This window comes from Pangasianodon hypophthalmus, chromosome 3 (genome assembly GCF_027358585.1).
Source record: "Pangasianodon hypophthalmus isolate fPanHyp1 chromosome 3, fPanHyp1.pri, whole genome shotgun sequence".
NCBI lineage: Eukaryota > Metazoa > Chordata > Actinopteri > Siluriformes > Pangasiidae > Pangasianodon > Pangasianodon hypophthalmus.
The window spans coordinates 6504598-6517117 of NC_069712.1; the positions used below are offsets into that span (position 1 = coordinate 6504598).

The following is a 12520-nucleotide window of genomic DNA, read 5'->3' on the forward strand; positions in this document are numbered from 1 at the left end:
TAATCCTGAGCGCCACAGCATTGCAGCTTTTACTCATTTACTGCTCCATCGCACCATCATTCCTCTCATTCAAGCCTTCGTGATTATGACAAGCTGAATCAGGTATGTGGCATTAAGAAAAGCAGTGAACTGCCCAGGGCTGTGGCCTTTCAGCATGACAGGTAATACAATGCTCCAGTCATCGTTCCTCGCTGCACAAAATCCATTTTGCACATCTTCGACTCCAGTCTAGAACATTACTGCTCTGTAATTCTCCTCCATACGTCGTCTTGATTTTCCTCCACTGTAAATTGAGAGTTAATGAAAATCCCAATGGGGAAAATTTCTAAATATGATTTGGTTTTTCAAGCTCCTATAATCCAGAAAGTTCATTCCAGCCCTAAACAGATTAGCGATCAAATGGAAATTACTGTGATAAGCTTCTTGGTAGAGAATTCGATCGATGGCTTAATAAGTGATTGATTGAGTGTGAGGAGGAAAGAGTCCATCAACATTGCGCTTGTGCCTCTGCTGTGTGAAATGAGAGAGCAGTTCCTGTTCGACTGACCACAGGAATGCTGTAAATATATCTCCTTTGTGAGTTTCATATCACACTTTAAAAATAAGCAGGCCAACCACAATGCAAATTGACATTTCAACCCTGCATATTACCCTAGATCATTCAGGCACTGCTATTTTAGTTTATGAGCTCTTCCTTCCTCTCAGCCAGTTGCTCCTATTTCACGATCAAAAATGGCTTGAAGTCAAGGCTTAAAAATCTTCTCCCATTTCTTACAACCTGATTTCATGGATGGACACAATTTGCGTGTCCCCATACAAAATAACAGAGAATTCGGTCCTTTTTCAATTCTCTATTTTGATTGGTAAGATGACGTTGATTTTTTTTTTTCAAAAACAGCTGACAGTACTGCTGCCAAGCAAATCACAGGTTTATATTAATGTGCTTAATGCGTTATTGTTAATGTGCGTTATGCGTTATATTAATGTGTTTATTAATGCGTTATTGTATTCATCAGGATTTTTATGGCAGACGTGCCGCATAAATACAGGGTGTCCCAAAAGTCTCAGTATATAGGGGACTGCGTCTCCGTCAGTGGATGTTCATGTACGTCCACTCCTCAGTCGGTCTGCAACACTTCCGGTCTTTTTGAATTGGTTAATAAGTTTGGCAACAGTGTCGTGTGTGTGATGTGCTTGCCATGTTTCCTGTTAAAGTCCATCGCAACCTTGCGACAGCTTCCCGATCCAGCCATGAGAAAGATTTCAATGTCAAATGTCAAAGGCATTCTTAAAAGCTATCTGAAAAAAATATATAATATAAACTAAGTATGAAAAATTTTGGAAGACATTTTATTAAAAAAGTGTTCATTTCCCCTATATATTGAGACTTTTGAGACACCCTGTAGATGTGTGTAGTTTTTGATATGGTGAAGATGTTTATTTAGCATTTTTGGAAGGAGTCTTCAGTGACAGAGCTTTGTACTAGTAAGCGTTCGATATAGGAAAGCAGGGGCGTAGCAGCCATTTTAAAAGTGAGGGCTGTCCGTAAGTGAGACACGCCTCCATAAATACACCACCCTGGGTAGACACACCCTCACCAACATCATGAAAATGTCAAAGCATCCATAACTCAGTTCTTTATATGCAAAAACATACAGGTAGGTACACAACTAAAACCTAACATTTGCTTTTACTCGACTTCTTACTTGTGAACATCCCGAAGTGCCAAGTACTTTATCTTTCTCTAATGGTGCTGCCACTGCTTGCTGATAGCTTAGCCCTCAAAAATACACAAGAACATAATTACTTATCAAGTGAAGCTAGGTTTGGAATGCAGTAACTGCACATCCAATGAAATATGTTTATCTTCCACCTATTCTACAATTTTGCACCTTGTCCATTAGTTGGCGAGCGAATGTTCTGATTATTAGTTTTATTTTTAGTAGCAGATCCCTGTGACGACTTTTATTTCAAGTGTACCATACTGAAATCCCTAAACAACTGAACATAAACCAATGAAATAAATCCACTAATAGGCGCCCAAGGTATGTGCAACGTGCAAAAATGTGTGGATCTGCTACACCTCTCCCCTGCAGGAAAGATTTCAGGACAGGGTACTTTACGGTTTCTCAGTAACAAGCTGAAAAGCTGTGTTTTTTTGTCTTATTAACTTTGAGAGAGAAAAGAGATGTTGGTGAGGGATTGAGTGTTTATAGCTGCTATAACTTAAGCGATAACAGGAACTAACTTGTTTTCTGGACGTTCCACGACATTAAATGTAATTATAAACAGATGTGAATAAATGTGAATGAGACAATTGATGCATCATTATGCACCGAGCATCCTGTAATTAATACAATCTATAAAATCAGTGAAATAACAGACCCGTCAAATTTATAGCCATCATAGGGAGAAGACGAAATGTCTTAGGTGCTCTATTAAGCACAGGAGAAAACGCATTAGGTTTATGTTCCGTCAGTGAGTCAGTTAATTCCATCACTAAAACATCCACATGAAATTTATAATTATATAAGCGTAATTGTATATCAGTAGGAAAATGTCCCTGGGATGAACTGCGATCACTCATTTGACTGAATATCACTTAACTATGAATCTTAATGGTAAACCCGTAACACCACTTATCACCAGGTTAGCTTGCTGAGTGTATTTCTGCCACACCCACACACACCAACACTGTGCTCTTATGCCTTATTTTGCATTGGCATTAAATCACAAAAATACGGCTCTAAGAGATTTTGGTGTGTGTGTGTGTGTATTCCTCTTTTCCTTCAACTAGCCTCACATTTTCTTTATCTCTCTTTTGCCCTCTCAGACTTCTACTTGACTTGCTCCATTCTCTCAGCGGATTTGTTTAGAGCCTACTTTAATATTTTTTTTTTTTTGTTTGTTTTTTTGTTTGCATCCCTCTCATGTTTTGTATTCGTAGGCGTAAGAGATTAGCCTGTTGTGACGCTAACTCAATTATTCCTGAGGGCTCTTGTGACTATCTACAGAGCAGGAACTCATACTTGGATCATCTTATGGTAGCCTGTAAATTGGTAGCCTCTCACCTCCTCTCCTCTTTCCTTATTGATCTCTGTCTGTCACTAGCTACCACAATATCTTCTTTTCTCTAACTCTCTGCTAGTTCTCTGGCTCTCCGTGTACTGCGGCGTCTCGCTTAGGAGCAATTGAGTTGTTTGTTGTTGTTGCTCTCCAGACCTTAGCAGAAGAGGCTCATCTCTCAGTTTTTCATTCTTCCTTTCATCCAGTGTCTTTCCTTGCTCCTTCGAACTCCTCATCCTCCTTCGCTGTCTCTTATTCATTTCTTCTGAAGTGTGTGTGTTTATGAAGTTGGCTGAGGGTTCTTGCGTGCTCTCACACTCACACCGGCTCCCGGTTCACTTTAAAATGGCATGCAAGGTTAGGAAAATATTGGAGTGTCAGATTTTCATGCTAAACAAGCGTGCCCTTGTCTTTCAGACGGAGCAGTTTGTGCACTCTCTGAAGGACGAGTTGGTGAAGAATGCTCTCTTCGCGCTACACGCAGCACGACCTGGCTACATGAACAAAAGCCAGATTTCCAGCCAGCCTGAAACACACTTGACCCAAACCGTGACCTCGGACGTGACCCCGAACCAAAACCAGAGCCGTGAGCCAAACGTTGTCGTCTGCAACAACGTTTCTGGATCTCAGACGCCCCCTAAAAGTGAAGCTCGCCAGCCCCTTAAACACCAAGACCTTCCCCATCATGAGGAGTATGATGAGGAGGAATGGGCAAGTATCCACTTACTTCTCACTCTTTTCTCTCCTATTCTCTCCCACTGATCTGCTCTGTGCCTCAGAGTAGGCATTGCCTTTGTAGGGTCAGTGTAGAGAGTGTTTAAGGTTTGAGTTTAATGTTTCAGGATAAAAGGGGAAAACAGCCTATATGAGTTTTAAGTTCACTGTCAAAAAAAATCAACGTCAAGGATTTATCTCGAAGGAAGCAGGAGATCAGGAGAGGAAGCATGCCTCGAGCTAAATTCTTACTTGCTGAAACGACCATGAAAATTATTCATTAAAAATCCTTAAACACTGAAACTTTCTGAAAGGTATCCAGGAGTGTAAAGTGCACTTCATACACTGCAAGCTGCAAATATGTGTTAGTATGCCCTGTTTGTTCTAATTGCACTTCCCTGTCTGTGTGTGTGTGTGTGCGCGTGCGCGTGCGCGCACATGCACATACTGTATTTAGCTCTCTGTTTGCACAAATGTCTGCATGATAACAGCAACCTGTCACAGTTTGGACATTGTGGAGACAAGTTTACAGAAAATTAAACTTTATTAACAGAAAAATAGAGCAAAAACTGTTCCTTTTAGAACATGAGGTTCAGTAATATGCAAGTTAGTAAAAAAAATTTATGTATTGGTGTGTGTGTGTGTGTGTTTATTTTTTGTGCGCCATCAGTGTCATAGCTGTGGCTAACAGCAGGAGATTAGCAGCAAAGCTAAGACAACTATCTCTAATCAATGATGAAATGTCTCTTTTCAGTGCAGCTCAGTAGAGGAAAAACAAGCAAACGGAAGAAATGGTCTCCAATAAAAGGGGGAAAAACAAAGGAGGCATGTAGTTTGTTGTACTTATCGCACTGGGAAGCCTAATTACTCTTGCTGTACAAGGGCTAGCGAGACGAGCAACTGCAGAAACCACAACACAACAAAAAAAAAACATAATGAAGTCAGGGCTGCTGAGAACATGCGAGGTGTGGAGGATAGAAAGCAGGAAGAGCAGAGGGCAAATGGCCTCAAATGAGCTCCATTAAGGTATATGGACCTGTGAAGCTTTTGCCAGCGATGAGGTGGTTTACACAGAGAAATGTGGCTTACATTTTTATTATGTTCATGTTTTTTTACAGCAGGCATAGTATTTCCGAGCTCAGTAGCGAATGTGAGGTTGTATATAAGATATCAACTCATTCATAGACTGGAGTGCTTAAGAAGAGCCAGTCAGGGATTTTTATTATTTTTTTTATCTCTTTGATAAACAGCAAACAGATTCCACATAGAATAGAGACTTCAACCTTGCCTAGAGTTAAAATAAAGCCTACTCTTACCACAAAATATACTAGATGTATACTACGAACTATACTACTTGTACATTGTCAAGTATACTTACAGTTTACTTTTGACATACTAGCACTTAAGCAGCTATACTTAAGGAGAGGTACACTAAGTGCAAATAAACTATTCAAGTGTCTAGCCTGTATTTGTATCCTGATGATGTGATAGAACAACAGCTGTCTTCTCCCAGTTAGAAAAGATTCCTCTTGAGTCTCGGAAGAATCGCCTTTACTCACCCAGATTAATAGCAGAACATCTAGCAACATTTTACATAGAATTTTTTAGACCTCATGTTGCATGTTGAAGTGAGTATAAAATATTCATTCATCCTGAGTAAGCGCTTTATCCTGGTCAGGGTTGCGGTGTCAGCCAATAACAGGAACGGGAGGCTACAGTGGGCACTGGTTCACCAAAACTGTGCAGTTGAAGATTGGAAAAAGACCAGACGACATTATTCTAATCTTCAGCTGTTGTGTAGCCTCAGATTTCTCTTCCTGGTTGACAGGACTGGACTGGAACCTGATGTGGTCTTTCTGCTGTTTTAGCCCATCTGCCTTAAGGTTTGATGCTGTGCATTCTGAGATGCTTTTCTGCTCACCATGGTTGTATAGCGTGGTTATTTGAGTTACTGAAGATTTCCTGTCAGCTTGAAGCCGTCTGCCCTTCTGCTCTGACCTCGCGCATCAACCAGGACTTTGGCTCACTGGATGCTTCTGTTCGAAAATCCCAGGAATTTCCCTGCAGTTTCAGAAATATTCAAACCAGCTTGAGAGAAATCACTGAAATTATATTTTCCCCTTTCTGTTATATTTAATAGAGACATACAGGATGTATAAAAGCTGGCTTGTGCATCTTTTTTTGTTTCTATTAACATTATCATTATTATTTTCAGAAACGCAGCCCATAAATGATGTCCATTTGTGACGCCATGTGGCTCTGACTCTCTCTCTGGCCTCTCTAGGACAGGGTGTGGGCCAACGTGGCCAAGGGTCTGAATTGCGTCATTGCCATGGTGGATAAGCTACAGGAGCAGGACAACAACAACCAGGAGTCTGCTCCTGACCAGGCGCTCGCTGACGTCATTACCTCCCACAGTCCTGGTAAGTCACACAACTTACACGTGGCTGATTAGTGTATACGTATAAGCTTTTTTTTTTCCCCCTTTCAGATCCAGTCCACGTTGATTATCAGTGATTTCAACTAAGACATCATGACAGTTTATCTGGCTATGGAACAGACAGGTAGAGCGGTCAGGGTGAATGCATGCACAAGTGCAAATATAGACCAGATCATTTATGCGATGAGCAGCACTGCAAGGTCACCTGCTATAGTGGCTCATATGTTGATGTGTTTACCTGCCATTGACAGTTACTACATGCATGTGGCATTCATTTTAAACAGTCCACAAAACTAGAAGAATGGACGAGTGTAGCATGAGACAATGAACTCACAACATGGTGAGTACTTGATTGTGCAGATGTTACGTATGACCGGAGCTCAGCTCAGGCTGCTGTCTTTCATCCCTGTTATTACTGCTACATTCCCTCCATCTTCTCCAGCCCACTGTATCACCCTCCCCATCCCCTGTGAGTCTTAGCTCTTATTTTTCTGAGAATTTTGTGAGGCAGCTGGGAATCTGAGATGTGGCTTTATGTGTTTGAGTGGATCTGCAGTAGCACTAAGGCTGAAAAAGGGCCATTTGCAGAAATGAAGGTGTGTGGATGTCATAAGGGCATTAAAGTGCACACTTTTTTCCTTTTTAATGCAGGGACCTCTCTGACCCTTTTCTGTTCATGATCACATGTTCTTTCTCTCTTCTCTCTCTGACTCCATCTCTATCAGTCTCTCTCTCTTGCACTCTCTTTCTTTCCCACTCTCCCTCCCTCTCTCTCTCTCTCTCTCTCTCTCTCTCTCTCTCTCTATATATATATATATATATATATATATATATATATATATATATCTAGCTTGCTGTCTCTCTCTCTTTCCCTCCCTCTCTCTCTCTCTCTAGCTCACTGTCTCTCTCTGTTTCTCTTGGTCTCTCTCTCTCTGTCTGTCTCAGACTGTCTCAATCTGTGTCTGTCTGTCTGTCTTTCTCTTTCTCTCTGTCTACATCTCTCTGTCTCTATCTCTCCCTCTCTTTCTTTCTCTCTCTCTTTCTTCATATCTGTCTTCATCTGTCTCACTTTCTGTCTGTCTCTCACTCTATGTCTCCCTCCTACTATGTTCAGACGTTCAGCAGAAGTGCACAGCAGTCATTCTTTAAGACATATACACACGCATGCTCACACACTCCCACATACAGACACAGGGTGTACTTACTATTACATGCCAGACTCCGTAAAATGTTGGTGCATTTTGCAACTTTATCATAGAAACCTGCACTGGAAAATTACAAAGGAAAGAAAATGACATCTTTATTTAAGGTGACATGAAATCTTACTAGTGATTATAACATTCTCCACCTCTATAGGCAGGAGGTCAGTAGAAGGTCCGACTTTCTCACTGCCCTGCAGTATTTGATCCACACACATCCTGTCAGGCGGAGAGATAAGACAGCAGGTTTATTAGCGCCTACGTGGGGGGTGAGACGGAGCTGAGACACTCTAGTAATGGCCCTGATGACATTAGCTGTCAACGGGGGGAGAAATGTAATTGAGGGTAGTGAAAAGCGAGAGCTTGAACTCCAGCAATGAGGTGTGATTAGAGAGGTGTTTATCAGGAGTCAGTGAACGCTGCCTCTCACTGCTGTTAGGCAATGCTGCCATCCAGTGGTCACCTGCAGAAAGCCAACCAGGCTTCAAATTCATTTCTTTTTGACGTGTTTTTGCAATGTTTGGCCTTCCTTGTAAGACTTATGGAGGAGATCTCTAAGGAGATAATTTTCCCTCAAATTAAAGCTGAAAGTCTTTCCTTTAAGCTCATATTCATTATTTAATTTCAACTCCCCAATATACTATGGTGGTGGTTGTTCCTCTTTGGGCTGCTCCCGTTAGGGGTCGCCACAGCGTATCATTGATCCACGTATTTGATTTGGCACCGTTTTTACGCCATACGCCCTTCCTGACGCAACCCTCCCCATTTTTATCTGGGCCTGGGACTGGCAATGAGAGCACACTGTTGCACGCAACTCCTGTGGCTGGGGTTGGTTCCCTGGACGGGAGGTAGTGAGAGCGCTGTGGACTAACCATTAGTCCTCCAGGGACCCACCCCAAAATATACTATGGTAGACAGCTACAATAACAATAACTTCAAGTCAAGTGGCTTTATTGTCTTTGTCAATGTCCAAATATTCATGGACCTGACTGTATATTCTCACCTTGTAATGCTTCATTGAGCTTCTTTGAACTGCTGATAGATGACACAGCTTGCACTTTTTCAACACCACTAAGGGGAACAAACCTGTTCCAGCATGACAATGCTCCTGTGCACATTGTCATTATCACGTGAAGACATGTTTTGCCAAAGTTGGAGTGGAAGAACTCAGGTGTCCTGTACAGAGCCCTGACCTCAACCCCACTGAACACCTTTGGGATGAACTGGAACGGTGACTGCACCCCAGACCTCCTCACCCAACATCAGTACCTGACCTCACTAATGCTCTTGTGGCTCAATGGGCAAATCCCCACAGCCACGCTCCAACATCTAGTGGAAAGCCTTCCTAGAGGAGTGGAGGATAACAGCAAATTGAGACTACATCTGGAATGGGATGTTCAACAAGCACATGTTGAATGAATGTTATGGTCAGGTGTCCACAAACTTTTGGCCATATAGTGTAAAAATTTACACATTGTAGCGATATTTTACTGAATGATCTCTTTGGATTTGTACAGTATATGCTATCAAACCAGTATAATGCAACATTATTAGACAGATACAGCAGTCCTCAAACATTTCACAGCCAGGAACTGATTTTAGTGTAGAAAACAAACATGGACCTCTTTATGATAGCAGCACAGACTTATTTTAGGAAAATGACCAAACATTGACATAAATGAAAATTAGGCACATTAAGTAAATCTATATCATTGTGTTTACTTAATGTAGCATTTATGAATCACAAAACCACAAGTTGTGAATGAATGAATGAATGAATTTGAATGAATGAATGAATGAATTCTTCTGTCGGTAACAATAATATACACATTTCAGTTCAATTGGCAATTTTTAACCTTTTCAATTCAAGTGATCATTTAAACATGAAATGTAAATAGTAACTACATCAGCTTTAACAATAGTAGTTGATTGTGATCATCTTTATCGTGTAATTTTAAAATGATAATAAATAAGGTTGGTAAATCTCTCTCTCTCTGTGTGTGTGTGTGTGTGTGTGTGTGTGTGTTAGCTGCAGACTGGAGGGAGCAGCTCAGCCCCTTGGTGGTGGCGCTAAAGGACTGTGTAAACGAGGTGGCAGACAGAGCGAGCAAGTCAATGAGTTTTGTTCTCCTCCAGGAGGCGGCGTGCAGCACACCGTCTGGCCTGCAGCTCCAACAGAGACGTGACACTGTATTCAGCCAAGCGGTGAGTGCCGCCTACTGGCCGTCGCTCCAGCTCATCCTCAGACACGTCCACTTTCAGCACACATTCCCCTGTAACACTGATGCAAGTTTAAATGAATAGTCCCATTATCTGTACTGCTGTATAAACAATGAATAACAGAAGTTTATTCATGCAAAAATGCTCCTATTTCTCATTTATATCGTTACAGATTTGTCCACATTTAGTGTAGGCAAAGTGTGTTGACCACATTTCTCCATGGAGCAAGAAACACTGATGGGAAAAGTTTTATTTTTATGCAGCTGGTTGTAGGTGCCAGCTTTTGATTAAACCACATATATCTGTGATTGAAATGCACTGTGAGAGTAGTACATATCCGGTACATGGAAAACAGGTGGCACTTCCCTGGAAGTTATCAATGAGAGATGAATTAGTCACCAAGCAAAGTCATGTCCTGCAGAATGAGATGTACTGCCCGGGAATAATTATTTGCGATCATTTGAATATTTCCATAATGCACATTTAATCGCAAACCAAGCAGTAACGGTCTGTGTTTATTTCACCTGGACTCTGTGTTTTATGTTTCTCACTTTTTCCCCAACTTGTGACCATGTTCAGAACTTGAGCTTCTTTAGTTTCACTATCTGCCAAAGCTGTGACTGAAAAACACCATGTGCAGCATTTTCACCTATTATATTTCATGTAAAACATGTGCTGACGAATGGCGAAAGCACAATTACAGATTCTAGATTTTCTGATTTGCCTTGTGGAGGTGAATCTTAGGTTAGGAGCAAAGATTTCACAAATCCATCCTTTTAATGTGACCTTGCCTTACATGCCTAAGATTTACAGGATCTTTTTCAGGCACATTTTAGAAGCAGTCATTTTTAAAATTGTACAACAGCCACATCATGCCCACTTAGTCTTCTTCTGGGTTTCTACACTGCTACTGATTAACATGTTAGTGCTAAACACTTTACTCCCTTAGATATCGTCAGTTTTTTCAGTGCCTGAGGTCAGTGTTTATTGACTTGACACAATACACTGTACACACAAATGTGTGTTTTCTCCATGTTTTCACACATGCTTCAGCTCCGCCTTTCAACAATAAACTAAGTGCTAATTAACTAAGTATTCTGAGCAACAGCCATATTAAAATCAGGGATGACATCCAGCTGAATAAATATCTCAATATCTCAGCACAGTAATTGATTAGGTGCAATAAGCATTTATAATTGTTATAACGTTCTGATGACAAAGTTCGTCTAACTGTTACACTGTTACAGGATGCTTAATACTGTCTGCTTATTTTGTGTGTGTCTGTATTTGTGTGTGTCCACAGCTGGCTGCACTAGCCTGTGGTTTTCTCATGCGGCTGTACTCTGGAATAGAGGACAAAGGCTTCATCAGGCAACTGCACACAGTGGGAGTGGTGGCCCAGTTCGAGAGCCTGCTCAGCACATACAGTGAGTGAATAGTTCACACACACCCACACACACCCACCAACACACGTTTATTATTAAAAGCCCAGAACCACACTCCCAACTTTTACAACACTTTCGTTCATCAAAAAAAAAGGAGTCAACATTGGGCTTACTGTGTCAGCAGGAAGCGGGTATGAAGCTTAAATTGAAGCGCACAGACACTAGATTTTAAGGCACAATTGCAAAATACAGGAAAAGACGCTTGTTGCTAGAGAAAAAAAACATCAGGGTAACACTAAAATAATAACCAAAAGATTGTTCACTGAGATTTTTAAAGTAGCTTCCCTATTTCAAACAAGGGAGAAGTATAATATCTTCCCTTTCTCAAAAACCAAAAGTAATGGCATGATTCTCAAAAGAAAGAGCATCATTTCTACAGTACCCAAGCAGCTATAAAGGTCACAGTTGTCCAGTATTTATGTTACAGGTCCCAGGTGTGGCGACCTCAATAACAAAAAGAGTGTGTCTGTAAAATATAGTTGTATTGTTAGAGAAGTGACGACAGGATTTCTCCAAATTGCATCGAATCAACATCATCTAACAGATAATACATGCAGTGTACACTATGAGTGCATAACTGTCCATACAAAATAAATATTCATTTTATACAAACCAAGTATATGTACTTATTGCATAGATTTCCCTCAATAACTCTCTTAATCACAGCTCAAGTACACATTACTACACCTTCAGAAGTGCTTAGTGCTTCTGTAACTACTAGTGCAATACACAGGATTACTCAACTGGACTGAGTTCATTTAAATCTGGACAAGGCACGTTTAAGTGTACATTAATCACTTTTAACTTTAAACTCCAAACACATTGTACAGATAAATCCCCATTATTTACATTCACTCCTCATTCATTTCCATCATAGAGCTCGGTGAACCAATGCTACATTTTGATAATCAGGCATCAGGTCTTACAAAGTGAACAGGAGCAATACACAACGTTATACGCAGCAATAGTTTGTTAAATACACAGTGTATTACTGAAATAAACCCACTCAGTGCGTCTACCGGCATCTCGCGAGATCTCGCGTAACACCGCGAGAGTACGCGTGCGCGGCTTTCCCACCGTTAGCTACCGCGGCACTTAACCTGTTCATTTCAACATAACAGTTACATAAATGACCACAATAATATCTCCAAGCAATAAAGAGGTAAAACTAAGCTTTTAGCTGCTATTCCTGACAGTTTTAACAGAATACTAACCTATAAAATATAGGTGTATTGTTAGAGAAGTTACAACAGGAGCACGCGACTCTTTCTCCAAATTGAATCTAAAGGGAGACAGGAAATTGGCCCGCTATAGGCAACCCGGACGCGATTACACCGCTGCTAAAAGGTTCCGCCTCTCAATACACTGCTCAAATACCTATTATTAATACAGGGCTAATTAAAATAATTACCTGATAATTATTCAGAGTGTCATTA

At 40.9% G+C, this 12520-nt stretch overlaps 1 protein-coding gene across 11 annotated transcripts in view; it reads left to right on the forward strand.

Moving 5' to 3' along the window:
- Positions 1 to 12520, forward strand: part of inpp4b (inositol polyphosphate-4-phosphatase type II B) — a 332497-nt gene that overhangs the window by 299943 nt on the left and 20034 nt on the right. For all 11 annotated transcript variants that reach the window (XM_034302375.2, XM_053232415.1, XM_053232414.1 and 8 more), the window contains 4 exons: positions 3484 to 3777; positions 6065 to 6203; positions 9449 to 9624; positions 10943 to 11066. In XM_034302375.2, the coding sequence (XP_034158266.1) occupies positions 3484 to 3777; positions 6065 to 6203; positions 9449 to 9624; positions 10943 to 11066 (733 nt within the window). The remainder of the gene's footprint in view (positions 1 to 3483; positions 3778 to 6064; positions 6204 to 9448; positions 9625 to 10942; positions 11067 to 12520) is intronic.